This window comes from Drosophila arizonae, chromosome 2, assembly GCF_054131065.1.
Source record: "Drosophila arizonae isolate 15081-1271.41 chromosome 2, UAZ_ARI_1.0, whole genome shotgun sequence".
NCBI classification, from domain to species: Eukaryota; Metazoa; Arthropoda; class Insecta; order Diptera; family Drosophilidae; genus Drosophila; species Drosophila arizonae.
The window spans coordinates 33734816-33750649 of record NC_142922.1 but is presented as its reverse complement, the minus strand read 5'-3'; the positions used below and the strand labels follow the sequence as shown (position 1 = coordinate 33750649).

General features: G+C 35.0%; 1 protein-coding gene and 1 long non-coding RNA gene across 3 annotated transcripts; both read right to left on the bottom strand.

The window, feature by feature from the left end:
- Positions 1 to 10636: 10636 nt before the first annotated feature.
- On the bottom strand, positions 10637 to 15485 carry LOC108620582 (transforming growth factor beta regulator 1). The gene is made up of 2 exons (XM_089473141.1): positions 15327 to 15485; positions 10637 to 11537 (listed from the first exon to the last, which is right to left on the bottom strand). The coding sequence occupies exons 1-2, from the start codon at positions 15396 to 15398 to the stop codon at positions 10785 to 10787; spliced, it is 825 nt and encodes a 274-aa protein (XP_089329267.1). The 5' UTR covers positions 15399 to 15485; the 3' UTR covers positions 10637 to 10784.
- On the bottom strand, positions 11631 to 13044 carry LOC149270942 (uncharacterized). 2 transcript variants are annotated; one of them, XR_016270863.1, is made up of 2 exons: positions 12894 to 13044; positions 11631 to 12831 (listed from the first exon to the last, which is right to left on the bottom strand). It is a non-coding gene; the product is annotated as an uncharacterized LOC149270942 (long non-coding RNA). The 2 variants fall into 2 exon arrangements; XR_016270867.1 differs by having other exon boundaries at positions 11631 to 12819.
- Positions 15486 to 15834: the final 349 nt, after the last annotated feature.

Here is a 15834-nt window from a genome sequence, read left to right as displayed (position 1 = left end):
AAATTTTAACACTTTATAAATCGGAGATATACACGCGTATGTGTTCCAAATTTCAAATAGATTGCGTTCATACGGACAGACGGACAGACGGACGGACAGCAAGACGGACATTGCACAAAACCAATATACTCATTTCACTTTCGTGAATGAGTCTAAAAATGCCCATTTAGTATGGCTGAAATTTCAATTTCGATGTATTTAAAAATATAAATAAAATATAACATAAAAATATTTTGAAACAATTAAAAAAGTTAACATCAGTTGCACCGATCGGGATTCGAGCCACAACTACTCGATCGAGCGTCATGCAACTAACACACTAGGCCACCTCACTTCTGCTAGTGGCGCTGGAAAAACTCAAATAGATTCACTGCTGCAGCGCCATCTACCAAAACTAAACGAAACTAACAGCTGATGTGATTCAACGAATGTTTCTAGAAGAAGTTTGAATGTATGTGTGCACACGCATACGATGCTGTTGTAGCTGCTGCACGTGCGTTTGTTAATTGGCCAAATATTTGATTATTTTTTATTAATTTTTGACTGAACGGAATTTAATGAAATTTTCAGCATATAATCTACATATTATATTGAATATTTGAGAAATTAAAAAAAAAAGAAAAATCATTCACAATTAGCTATAGTGGCATCTGATTTGAACTTGAATGTTTTTACTCGATAAAAATATAACGGGATGATTTATCGAATTTTAAAAGCAAACTCGACGTCCGCGCTGTATATACGGTCATTAAAAAAAATTCAAGTCTCTAGCTCTTATATCTTCGGAAATCGACGCGTTCAAACATACGGACAGACAGACAGACGGACAGGGCCAAATCAACTCAGCTCGTCGCCCTGATCAAGATTATATATATAGTTTGTGGGGTCTGCCACGCCTCCTTCTGCCTGTTACATACATTTCAACAAAACCATTATACCCTGATTTCCCATTTTCAATGGGTTCAGGGTATAAAAATTTCAAGTCTCGAGCTCTTATATCTTCTGAGATCGACGCGTTCATACATACGGACAGACGGATAGGGCCAAATCAACTCAGCTCGTCACCCTGATCAAGAATATATATACTTTGTGGGGTCTGCCACGCCTCCTTCTGCCTGTTACATACATTTAACAAAACCATTATACCCCGATTTCCCATTGAAAAGGGTTCAGTGTATAACAAGTAAGAACGTTACAGTCGAGCCTTACCAAGTGCAGAATACTCATTCACATCCCTTTAGCAATTTTGAAGCTACGTTTAGCTCTAATACTGTAGAAATAATTTCTAGAAATAACCCACATATTTCTAAAAGGCGTCTTTCAAATACTAGAGACTTGTGCTTTAGCACATGTACGCATTACAATGTTATGATCACGATCTACAAATTTCATGCAATAGTCCATCGACAAGAAAAGTTATTAAGTTCCCATAGTAATCCCACACTGCAGTCCATGCGTGTTTATGCCTGCATGCCTATGTGTGTGTTTTTTAGACTCATTCACGAAAGTGAAATGAGTATATTGGTTTTGTGCAATGTCCGTCTTGCTGTCCGTCCGTCTGTTCGTCTGTCCGTATGAACGCAATCTATTTCGGCGCTATTGAAGCTAGAGACTTGAAATTTGGAACACATACTCGTGTATATCTCCGATTTATAAAGTGTTAAAATTTTCCCGATCCGCCCACTAGGGGCGTGGCAAATCGGAAAATGCATTTTCCGATATACCAGAAATCATGTTTGTTGAAGAGCTAGAAAGCTGAAATTTGGTATGTAGGTCCGCGCCAACCACCCAAGATCACAAGCTATGGCGGATATATCTCCGCCCATTAGGGGCGTGGCAAATCGGACAAAACTGTATCTCCTAAAGTTGTAAACCTAGAATGCTGAAACTTTGCACGTAAGCTAATGTTTTAATTCTATGAAGATGGGTGAAAAAATTATATATCTACGTCCCTTAGGGGCGTGGCAAATCGGACCTGAAGATATAGTGATTTTTCGAATTCTGCTATATTTTAGGCACTATTGATGCTAGAGATCTGAAATTTGGTATATATACGCGGGTTGATCACCCAAGTCCAACGAGCTATGGTAGATATATGTCCGCCCATAGGGGGCGTGGCAAACCGCAAAAGTTTATATCTCCTACAATTTAAGAGCTAGAAGCTTCAAATTTGGATAGTTAAGTTACTGGTAGCCTCCTCTATCGATGCCCCAAAAATAATTTTTAAGCCTCTTTAGGGGCGTGGCATATCGAAAAATACCCTGTAATTTTCACATTTTTTGAGCGTAAGAATTCAAATTTTGCATTTAGGTAACCGGTTACTCGTTCTAAGAACTGGCTAAAATTGAGGAGTCGACGGCCACTAGGGGCGTGGCAATCGGCATTTACAGTGCCCGTATCGCGACATTTATATGCGTCAGCCATCTATTTATGCATTTGTACATATAAATAAGCTTAATAGATATTCATAATACAAAAGGAAACATTTTTATGAATTTAAAAAAATTTAAAAGAAGCTAAAATAACAAAAATTTGCAATTTACAAAAAAGTGTTTTCCGCGGGATTTGAACTCGCACCCAACCCAAACAGCATGTTTGTCAAAATAGCTAAAATAATGGTCGTCGGCGCTTCAGCCTACAGCACCACCGCGTCGTTTCGATCAATAGAAGTTAAAACGAAATCACATTATTGTTATGACGCCACATAGCAAAGAAAAGCCAGAGTGGTGGCTGGAAATTCAAAAACAATGCAAAGACAAATCAATCGCAACGAGATTCTTAGAATATGCTAGAGTACGCATTTATGTGTGCATACATACACACATACAAATGAGCGCGAGTATAAGGCTGGAATGCTTGATGCTATGCGTGCAGACTTACATATATACATATGTATGTATTTGCATATATGTATTTGAGGGCTATTTAAGAAGAAACAAATTTAAACTTATAAAATTATTCGACTAAGAAAATGAAAAGTATTAAGTGCCATTCAGTCAAGCTCGCACCTTCCCAATAAAATATCTATTTTATAAAAAACGAAAAATGTATGAAAAAAAAAAAAAAAAAACATAGTAGAGGTTCGAACCTCCCTACTCTAACGTTACTTGCGTCGCCCTTAGCACCCGCGCCATTGCTTTGCTCGAGCACTCAGCTGCTAAAATAGAATAGCTTAATAAGAGAGCGTCATCAGACAAAACTACAGTAACGGCTAGAAAGTCCAGAAATCAATCGAAATTCTAAGAATGTGAGAAAAGGCGCGCTTCTGTCTGTACGCATAGAATAGACGATGAGTGTGTGCACATGTATAGTAAAATCGCGCTGATCTGCTGCTAGCTTGAAGCCGGTATCCAATATATGGATATAAATACATGTATATTATTAAAAGTCAAAATTGTATAAATTATATACATATGCATGTAATTTGAATGCAATTATGCAATGATCATAGCAATAGCTATCGATGATTTTCCCATTTTAAATGGGATCATGCCCTGTTTTTTGTTGCGCACTAGACTTGAAAATTGCACTATATACTCTGGTTGACAGCGTTTGGGCTGTGAATGAGTCTTCTGCAATCGGTATCGCCCGACTGCAACGTTCTTACTTGTTGTCTAAGGAGAAAGACGTAAAATATCAATTCTTAGAAGGGTTCAGGAGATTTTGTAGTCGAGCAGTCTCGACTAGAGCTTTTTTACTTGTTATACTCATTCACGAAAGTGAAATGACTATATTGGTTTTATTTTTTATTTTATTTATTTATTTATTTCTTAAAGCTATTGACAAAAACGAGAGTCAATTTTAATTTAAAAAAGCCTATACAAAGTACACGATATAATTTCAAATAGTAACACCAACCCGATGGGGGTATTTTATTTGCCAGTCCGGCCGGCTATGCCCACGTCTCACAGCCAAATATGGTCAGTGATACTATTGAAGCTATGAAAAGAAAGTGTTAGTAAGAAACTTAAAAAAATAAAATATTAAAATGTTGGTCATTAACAATATCTAGCATAATTAAAATAATTCTTAAAATAATAATAAAAATAAAAAAATTATAATAATATAAAAAAAAAAATAAATAAATAAATAAAAGTTAAAAAAAAAAGACAATAATAAAAAAAGAAAAAAAAAGAAAATAAGAAGAGATAAAGTATAGAAAAAGAAAAAGGACGGTAATAAAAGAAGTTGCAAGAAAAGTTAATAAAAAGAATAAGAAATAATAAAAAGAAAAGAGAAAGGAAAGAGCCAAAAATAGAGTATAAGAATAGAATTGAGAAATCACTAACACAATATTAGCAGCAAAAACGTATGCCAATGCTTATGCCTGGGCATTGTGAGTGATTTCCCTAAGATAAGCTGATAGTACACTTTTTATTTTAGGAGGAGAGAGCTCTAAGGAAAAAACGTGATAATATTTATTAAAATTAACACAAAGAACATGAAACGCACTGTGCAAAGAATAATCCCTAGTGCACACTGGTAAATGAAGCGGACGATAGTGTCTAGTTGCTCGGGACGGAACCAAAAAATTTAGACGACCCAACAAAGAGGACGAATCAATATCACCACTAATCAATTTATGCAGAAAAACAATTCCTAAAATTGTTCTGCGATTGGTTAGCGATGGAAGATCAATTAGCTGGAGCCTACTATGATAAGACGGTAATCGTAAATTACTGTCCCATCTAAGGTCTCTTAAGGCAAAGAGAAGAAACTGTTTTTGGATACGATCCTGATACAGTTTATGTTGCGGAGACCATACGACAGAGCAATACTCTAGAATAGGACGCACAAGCGAAGTAAATAAGCGCTTGGTAATAAAAGGATCTTTAAATTCCTTAGACCAACGTTTAATAAAGCCAAGCACACTTTTGGCTTCATTAATGATGGTAGAAATATGAAGATTAAAGTTAAGTTTACAGTCCAAGAACACACCAAGATCTTTGACTGTAAAGATGCGTCGTAAGGAAATATTGTTAATTTTATAATCAACAATTAGACGAACGGTACGACTGAAGGTCATTGTCATACACTTTGAGCAATTTAAGTCCAGCTGGTTTGCCACAGCAAAGTTGAAATGAATTTAGGTCATCTTGAAGGTGATGATGTCCATTTGCACTGGAGTATGGAAGGCAAAGTTTTACATCATCAGCATACATAAATATAGTGGAGTACGAGATACAACTAGGAAGGTATGTAATGTCCGTCCGTCTGTCCGTATGAACGCAGCTCATTTCGGAGCTAGAGACTTGAAATTTGGAACACATACTAGGGTACATTTATAAAGTGTTCATTTTTCCCGATCCGCCACCTAGGGGCGTGGAAACTCGCAAAATGCCTTTTCCAATATGCCAGAAATCATAGCTGAAGAGGTAGAAAGCTGAAATTTGGAATGTAGATCCGCGACGACCACCCAATATCATGAACTATGGCGAATATAACTACGCCCATTAGGGGCGTAGCAAATCGGATAAAACTGTAACTCCTAGAGTTTCACGGCTAGAACGCCTAAATTTTACACGTGAGCTGATATGTTTACGCCCACTAAAGATGTGGAAAATCGGACCTGAAGATATAGTGATTTTCCAATTCTGCTATATTTTAGGCAGTATTGATATTAGAGACCTGAAATATGATATATATACTCGGTCTTGGTGGGTCAACCAAAGAGCTAAGGCAGACATATGTCCGCCCACAGGGGGCGTGGCAAACCGCAAAAGTTTATATCTTTGGATAGTTAATTTAATTTTGATAGTTAAGTTACTAGTAACCTCCTTTATCGATGACCCAAAAATAATTGTTACGCCTTTTTAGGTACGTGGCATATCGAAAAATACCCTGTAACTCTCACATTTTTAGGTTAGGTTAGTTAGGTTACCGTTATCTAATTCTATAAACTGACCAAAAATAAGGTGTCTACGCCCAGTAGAAGCGTAGCAAATCGAGAAAAACTGCATTTTCTACAATATTAGAGCTAAACTTAGCTACTAAATTGGTGATGGGATGTGAATGAGTACTCCGCAGTCGGTAACGCCCGACTGCAACGTTCTTACTTGTTTTTCATTCATCTTTATAGAATCATAGAATCAAAATTAGCTCAAGCTCTCGCTTTAAAATTCTAGGAGATACAGCTTTATCGGAGATACACTCATGGTCAAATTAATAGGTGTGAAATTTTTTTTTTTTTAATGAGAATAACGTCTATATTTTTTCATGTAACTAAAAAATTTAATTTATATTAAAAAATAGACACATTATAGTATAACAACAACAAAAAACAAGTTTAAAAAATAATAATTTTTAGCATAATTTTGGCATACTTCACAAAAAACTCAAATTTTTGCTGGCCAGGTAATAGGTGTACCCAGCAAATTAAAAAAAAAAAAAGTTAAAAATTCTGAAATATTGTAGAATGTAATAAAATGAACCTCTATTATCTTTGAGTTCTGGACAACGAATGCTCTCCGTATTTTATTCAAATAAAGTCTTAGCCTAAAGTACATAAAGTTTACATAAAGAATTCTGTCGCTTATAGCAGCGGCAGAATGGGAGTATATAACATGCTGTATGTGTGTGTATATATGTTTGTATGCATATGCAGAAGGCATATACATTTAGCGTTTAAGCTGCGGCGTGGACAAGAGCGTAATAATGCTTACGTTGCAGATCCCACGCTGCAGGCCAGTCTATACATAAGTGACCGATCATATTACGGCGCTTATGTATAGCTGTTATAATATAAGTAAAGCAACAAAGTGTTGCTATGTTGTGAGCATGATACTCTTACTTATATTTTGGGCATATGTCAACTTCATATATTGTATACACTACAATACTGTGAGCATATGCTTATATGACATACAACATACTACAAGAATATTTAGAATATATTTGGATAAGTATGGTTAATACCCTGTATATCCGCTTTTATTCGCAATGACTTTGCTGATTCTTTGGGGCATAGACGATATTAACCTTCTACACCTTTCCACAGGAATGGTGCTCCATTCCTCCTGAGTATTTTCCAATAATTGGGTGTAATTGAAGCAGGTAGTCTTGAAAATTAGCCTTTTCAAGTGTCCCCAAAGGTTCTCAGTTGGATTGAGATCTGGAGACTGACTTGGCCACTCATAAACTTCAATTATATTTTCATGAAACCAATCCTTAACTACTGGAGAGTCCTATTTAGAATCGTTATCCTGTTGGAATTTCTATTTTAGAGGTATGTTGTCGTGGGCATATGGTAGCATAAAACACTACTCAATAGTTCCTTTTACAGAAATCTGTTTATTATGAAAATGGTCGATGGTGCATTTCAAAACCATGCCATGAAAAGCAGTCTCAAACCATTATGCCACCTCCTCCGTGCTTAACCGCCTTTTTTTGTATATCTAGGATCCAATTCTTTGCCTTTAGGTCTTCGAACATTTATATTTGAGTCATTCTCAAAGAAATTTTTGTTTGTTTCATCACTCCAGAGAATGTTCCTCCATTTACGCTCTCCCTCTAAACCACACCAGGCCTTGTGAGTTTGAGCAAAATTAAGCCTCATCCGAATATTTGATTTACGCAATAGAGAAACCCTGCGAGCAACTCTCCCAGGTAGATTCGAGCTTAATAGAAGTCGACGAATAGTTCGTGCCGATACAACATTGCTCATTTCGATGGCAATCGCTCTCGAAGACTTAAAAGGATCCCTTTTAGCCAAGGTGACTATCCGGGAATCCTCTCTTACGGTAGTTTTCCTCCGGGCACCCGGCTTCTTTTTCTTTTCTTTTTTTTGGTTTTAGAGCATTTGTAACGAAGTTTTCCGATCGTCCCATTAGTGAGGCAATGCATTTATAAGTTTTACCCTTTTCACGAAGCTTGAGAACAAGATTTCTCTCTTCAGCACTGCAGTGAACTCCACGACCCATCTAATTTTATTTAAATGTTGCAAATGAAAATTTTGATGCTTCAATCAAATTATATTCAATAAAAATACTACCTTTGTTTACTCAAAAAGTCTTTAATATTTAAATAATTTTTTGTTAAGTTAAACACACCTATTAATGTGTCCAGGTCAATTTTGAGGTAGAGAATGTATAACAGCCAAAACTTTTTAGCGAGTAAATTTTTTTGGAAGATTTACCTATTTCCTTTTACACTAGTGTGGCCATACCTAACAAAAAAAATTTCGTGCTGATAGATGTTGTCAAACCGTAATTATTCTAAAATATGCTAGAATCTTTGGGTCACACCTATTAATTTGACCATGAGTGTATACACGAGTAAGTGTTCCAAATTTTAAGACTCTAGCTTCAATACCGCCAAAATAAATTAAACTTGAACGCTTAGGATTTTCACCTAGACTTGTGTCTTGGATTTCATTCTATTTAATGGGTAGAACCCAAAAACTCTTGCTGAGAACAGCTATGTCTAAACTTATCTTTGTTTCGACCTCAGGGTAGCCATTTGGGTCCATTGCTTTTTTCCCTTTTTATAAATGACCTTCCTAGTTGTATCTCGTATTCTACTATATGTATGCTGATGATGTAAAACTTTGCCTTCCATACTCCAGTGCAAATGGACATCATCACCTTCAAGATGACCTAAATTCATTTCAACTTTGCTGTGGCAAACCAGCTGGACTTAAATTGCTCAAAGTGTATGACAATGACCTTCAGTCGTACCGTTCGTCTAATTGTTGATTATAAAATTAACAATATTTCCTTACGACGCATCTTTACTGTCAAAGATCTTGGTGTGTTCTTTGGCTGTAAACTTAACTTTAATCTTCATATTTCTACCATCATTAATGAAGCCAAAAGTGTGCTTGGCTTTATTAAACGTTGGTCTAAGGAATTTAAAGATCCTTTTACTACAAAGCAATTATTCACTTCGCTTGTGTATTCCTCTGTTGTATGGTCTCCGCAGCATAAACTGTATCAGGATCGTATCGAATCGGTCCAAAAACAGTTTCTTCTCTTTGCCTTAAGAGACCTTAGACAGTAATTTACGATTGCCGTCTTATCATAGCAGGCTCCAGCTTGTTGATTTTCCATCGTTAACCAATCGCAGAACAATTTTAGGAATTGTTTTTCTGCATAAATTGATTAGTGGTGATATTGATTCGTCCTCTTTGTTGGGTCGTCTAAATTTTTCGGTTCCGTCCCGAGCAACTAGACATTATCGTCCGCTTTATTTACCTGTGTGCACTAGGGATTATTCTTTGCACAGTGCGTTTCATGTTCTTTGTGTTAATTTTAATAAATATTATCACGTATTTTCCTTAGAGCTCTCTTCTTAAAATAGAAAGTTTACTTTTAGCTTATCTTAGAGAAATCACTCACAATGCCCAGGCATAAGCATTGCCAATGTTGTGTAGTGATTTCTCAATTCTATCCTATATTCTATTTTGGCTTTTCCCATACTCTTTTATTTTTAATATTTCTTATTCTTTGTATTAACTTTTCTTGCAACTTCTTTTAATACCTTCCTTTTTCTTTTTATACTCTGAACCCATTTTCAATGGGAAATCAGGGTATAATGGTTTTGTTAAAAGTATGTAACAGGCAGAAGGAGGCGTGGCAGACCCCACAAAGTATATATATTCTTGATCAGGACGACGAGCTGAGTCGATTTGGCCCTGTCCGTCTGTCTGTCTGTCCGTCCGTCTGTCCGTCCGTCCGTCCGTCCGTATGTATGTACGCGTCGATCTCAAAAGATATAAGAGCTAGAGACTTGAATTTTTTTCCTAGGTCCGTGTATATCACGCGCATATCAAGTTTTTCTCTATATATCGATAACTACCCCCGATATTTTATTATCGATTAAAAACCTTATCGAAAGCTAATTATTTAATTATACACCTTTCGAGCTAGAGCTTCCAAATTTTAATTGTAGACTTATATGTATTTTATATAATTTCGATTTTTGTTGTAATTTACCCGCCACCCTTATATCCACCCCCTCACCCTACCTTTGTAAAAGACGTATTTCAAGTACTAGAGACTTGTGCTTTGGGATGTACATACATTTGAGCATTTTGATTATGTTCTGAAAGTTTCATTAAGATTGTACGTCTAGAAATTAAATTATTCAACAAATAAATTCTTATAATGTTGCCCACACTGCAGCGCAGCCCAAGCGCAGTCGCTGCTTGTTACGCAGTTAGCAGATCGCGTTCTAATACGTTCGTTTGTATGTATGTGTGCCGAAAAGAAGTGCAGAGTGATTAGAATATCAGATTAGAGGGTTCAGGGTATTTCCTAGTCGAGCAGTCTCGACTAGAGTCGAGAGTAAGAAGTTTTGTTTTACTTATTATTTTTTTAAAGAATTACTTGAATTATTATGTTAAATATAGTTAATAAATGTACATTTAATATTTTTTTAAGTTTTCTTACTAACACTTTCTTTTTATAGCTTCATTAGAGGCCAGACTGGCAAATAAAATATCCCCATCGGGTCGGTGTTACTATTGAAATTATATCCTGTACTTTAGGCTTTTTTAATTTAAATTGACTCGCGTTTTTGTCAATAGTTTTAAGAAATAAATACCGTTCATACGGAAATACGGACGGACAGCAAGAAAGACATTGCACAAAACCGATAATTTGAAATTTCTGTTTAAATCGAAAAAGAAAAACTGATCTTAAATTATCGGATAGAATAGATATTGCTTTTATTCTTAAAACTTTAATCAGAGTGATATCATTATTATTGATAAGGTGCAAATTAAATTATTACAATTAATTTCCTTTTCTGCAATTATTCTGCAATGATATAAAAAAAAAAAAAAATTATCTAAGATAGTTTTGAAGGTCCGCAAAGGATAATGTTGGATCGTTATTTTCACGCTGCTCTCTTTCTCTGTTCAATATATATCCTTTAAATTTAGTACACTGTTTAATTCTTATATCTGACATCAAAAGAAATTGTACTTTTTGATTCGATAGGCCAAAAAATTCTTCTCCCTTTGTCTTGAAATCATTTTTTAAAGAATCATGTGTAAACCCCAGTATACAATTAAGCAGTTCTTGATGACATTTGTTAGCTGTTTCTCCAAAAAACACTCCATCTAAATCATTATCAGGAATTAATTGGAATTGAGGAACTCCAGCATTATTAAGTATTTTACATGTAAATACACATTTTTTTCGCGGATCTCGTGGATGTGCATATATTCTTGTTGCTACATATCCAACTGGGTATATCCAGTGTGCCGTATGGAAGTTAGGATTCGCTGGAATTATTTCACCAATCGAGTGTACCAGAATATTATTCAATTTCATAGGAAACGTTTGAGTTAATGTTGGCATGTTATTAAATATATTTTCACATCTGTTATTAATCAGATCACTTTGTTTTTCTTCCAGTTGTTTACTCGAATGCTCTTGAATTCGACCATCATTTAAATACTGATCTTGTCCTACGGCAGCTTTTTCAAGTCCTTCATAAAACATAAGTCTCTCTATTAGAGCCAGTCTCTCTGATCGAGCAGCAGAGAGCTCTTTTTGTAAAATGCAAACTTCATCAACAATAGATGCGTTTTCCTAAAACAATAAAGAAAAAAAAACATTAAAAACCTATTTATTATGTTTTTTAAAGTATTCGTTACTAATAATGAAGACTTTTTTGTAAACAAATTATTTTGAATATTACACAAGCCTTACATGACATGTATATTATTAATTTAGATATAATCCATATAATAAAATAATTACAAAGTATAATCTACATCTTTATTACTATTTTATTTATTATAATTATTATTATTAATTTTATTATTATTATATTTATTATTATTATTTTTATGGTAGTTGTTGTACTTAACATTGTTGATATTCGTTATTATTAAATATAAACATATATATAAATACATAAGTGAATACTAAACCAAATTCAATAAGTTTATCATTTCAAATTTAAAAACAATGTATTGTGAGGTAACTATTTGATTAAAATTCATTAAACTAATCATATATGTACATGAATCAATTTTAGCTCTAAAACTTTGCAGTCAGGCTTAGCCGACTGCAGAATACTCATTCACAGTTCAAAATGGAAATCAATATATATATATAAAGTAATTTAAGTAATTAAAATTTCTTTTTAGCTCTAAAACGCTAGAAAACTATTACAGATCCCTACATGTATTTTCCTTTGTTATATCTTATTGATTTCAGACTATTAAGCCGAGTATATTTTCAAAATTTCATGACTTCAGCACTAAAAGTCATCAAGATATAGAAGGGTTAGTCGAAGGCCCCTGCAGCCAGTAGTTAACACTTAGTAGGATTTAATTATACCCTGAACCCATTAAAAATGGGAAAATGACATGATATACAGTGCTTATCATAATTATAGCCCACCTAAACGAATCGGCTGAAAATTTTTCCCAAATGGAATATTTCCTCAAAATCTTCGAAAATAAGTAGTTCAGTATTTCAATTATGAATGGCAAAAGACTTTTTCACTTAAAATTAACGATTTAATAACGATTTCTTAAAAAGAAGTAAAAAACAAAGAAAAACATCATCATTTTCTGTATCAAAATTATAGCCCATATTCATATTTTGGTAAAAAAAAAATCGAAATTCGTTGCGGATTGATGAAAAAACTAATGGTAATACATAGTCCGGCCTCCATCTGCCTCAGTCAACTCAAAAATTCTCTTCCTCATTGAAACCACGAAATTTAATAAAAGGTCCTTATCGAAACTTTGTCATTCATTTAGAATTTGCGTTTTAAGATATCCAACTGTCTCCAATTGGTGATTTGTGGCATACACACATCTTGCAAGATTACCACAGACATTTTCTATCGGGTTGAGATCTGAAAAACATTCTGGCCAGTCAAGGCCAGTCAACATGAAATTCCTCCAAACACTCCTTTGTACGTCTGCTCACATGGATCTGGCATTATCCTGTTGGAAAACCATTGGTTTCTCACGTAATTCCCTTAAATATGGATTAAGACTACTATCCAGAGCCTGAATATACTCTTCACTGTTCATTCCGTTCGTTACAAACTTCAATTCCCAGGTACCAAATGAAAAAAATGTACCACAAATCATGACGGAGCCAACTCCAAAGTCTGTCCTTGAAAAAAAACATAGGATCCTTCCTCAAATCATGCTTATAAGTATCAAACCCATCAGGACCATCCAGGTTAAACTTCTTCCCATCAGAAAATATGACCTGTTAGGGTAAAAATTTATAAATATACTGTAAGCCAAAAGACGATGATTAAAAGCGCGTATGTCAGATCGGTCGCAGTATGTCTTTTGGCAAAATGAAGTCGAGCAACCTTGTGTCGACTTAGCAACATGGATGCTTTCGTCAGTTTAGACCTATTTATGATTCCTGAGCTCTTAAGTACTCGCCAAACAGTCATCGCTTACATAGATTCGCCCACATGTGAGGCCAAGCTGTACAAGCGGTTGAGCTGTTGCTGGCTTTCTTAATAATTTTGCGTTTGTCGTGCGCAATTAGTAACGGTTTTCACCCAGTACGTCTTCATGATCCTTATTCTTAGGGGTTATCCAAAAAAATTTTAATTACACTTTGAATTTTTCTCAAAATTCGTAAAATACTCAAATTAGACTCTCCTGACTCGAAAAGTGAGAAAATACGGCCCTTTTCATAATAAGATAATTGTTTTCCAAGCGGCATCTCTTAGAAACTATCTAAATTTACTTAATTACAATGTCTATAAAGCCAAAAGTCTGTTCCGCACTTAATAAACTCAAATTTGCAACAGTGGGCTATAATTATGATACACAAAAATGCTAGCACAGAGCAAAAGTTAACGGTTCTTTCTTAGTGTTCCATAAATTGAAAAAAATTTCAATAAAATCTACTAAATATGCTCCAGTCTACAAAGTGCTGTAAAATTTATTTTTGAAAACCCTTAAATATGTTATAAAAACTGGCTCAAAGGTTAAGTTGCTGGGTGGGCTATAATTATGATAAGCACTGTATATGAGCACACGGACCTAGGAAAAAATTTCAAGTCTCTAGCTTCTACATCTTCTGTGATCGACGCTTTCAAGCATACGGACAGACATACAGACGCACGGACGATAACTCATCCCGATCTTTTTTATCGATAAAAAACCTTATCGAAACCCAGTTATAAAATTATATCTTCTACACCTTTATTGCTAGAGTCTCCAAATTTTAAATGTATGCTTATATGCAATTTATACAATTTCGGTTTTTGTTAAAATTAACACCCACCCTTAAATTCACCCCCTCATCCTCACTTTTGTAAAAAGCGTATTTCAAATACTAGAGACTTGTGCTTTAGCAATTACATGCATATCCATGTTATAATCATAATCTAAAAGTTTCATGAAGATCGTACGTCCACAAAAAAAGTTATTAAGCAATTAAGTTCTCATAGTAAGCGCTCACTGCCGCCCATGCGTGTATATGCTTGTGTGTGTATATGTATGTAGTTGTTTGTGTATGTGTGTGTGTGTATGTGTGTGTATGTATGTGTGTGTATGTATGCCCGTGTGTGCGTGTGTGTGTGTGTGTGTGTGTGTGTGTGTGTGTGTGTGTGTGTGTGTGTGTGTGTGTGTGTGTGTGTGTGTGTGTGTGTGTGTGTGTTTCTTGTGTAAGCTGAAAGTCGCGAAAAATTATTGAAATAGCTATTACTCCAAGGGTTCAGGGGATCTCGTAGTCTCGACTAGAGCTTTCTTACTTGTTAATGATAAACTCGATATCCGCGCTGTAATTACAAACATTTAAAAAAAAATTTGAAGTCTCTAGCTCTTATATCTTCGGAAATCGACGCGTTCAAACATACGGACAGACGGACGGACAGGGCCAAATCAACTCAGCTCGTCACCCTGATCAAGAATATATATACTTTGTGGGGTCTGCCACGCCTCCTTCTCCCTGTTACATACATTTCAACAAAACCATTATACCCTGATTTCCCATTGAAAATGGGTTCAGGGTATAAAATTTCAAGTCTCTAGCTCTTATATCTTCTGAGATCACCGCGTTCATGCATACGGACGGACGGACGGACAGACAGACAGACAGACAGACAGACGGACAGGGCCAAATCGACTCAGCTCGTCGCCCTGATCAAGAATATATATAGTATGTGGGGTCTGCCACGCCTCCTTCTGCCTGTTACATACTTTTAACAAAACCATTATACCCTGATTTCCCATCGAAAATGAGTTCAGGGTATAAAAATAAATAATACAAATACACAAAAGTCATGTTTAAAATTTACGCTGAAAATAGCATAGAACTTATGTTAATTTTACTACTTCTCAAGATCAAAAATACATCACGTATAAGTAAATACTGGTAACTTACTAATACGTATGTTTTAATGCGCCATTTTAACTTTTTAAATAATTTTTTATAATCAACTCTCTTTAACTTCATGTTTAAGGATTTTGTAAAATTACGGCTACTAGGTATGCTCTAGTGATGATAAAAACCATCGATGCATCGAGCATCGATGTTTTATTACAAATTTTTACCGATGTTTTCGCTGATAGCGATGTTGAACGATGCATGGATGTTTTGCAAAACATCATTATCTGCGAATGCAGTTAACCCCATTTAAAGGCAACTTTTTGTCTTTTTGGGGAAGGTATGAAGAGTAGCTATCCTAATTTATTCGAAATTGCAAACAAATTTTTTCCGTTGATGGCATCTTCTATTCCCTCTAAAATAATATATAATTCTGTTCTATTTTAGTGATATGTATTAGACTGCTATAAAAGCATATGATATATCACCTATTTTAAAAACTCTAAAGTTAGGGCTTAAGCAAAATACTGCTATGAAAGCTCATTTTTATATAAATAATAATAAC

Bases quoted from the DNA above. Each gene is read 5' to 3' on its own strand.
- LOC108620582 (XM_089473141.1), bottom strand. From the start codon at position 15,398: ATGAAGTTAAAGAGAGTTGATTATAAAAAATTATTTAAAAAGTTAAAA. The intron at 11,538-15,326 runs GTAAGTTACCAG...TTATTGTTTTAG, and splicing joins GCATTAAAACATACGTATTA to GAAAACGCATCTATTGTTGA.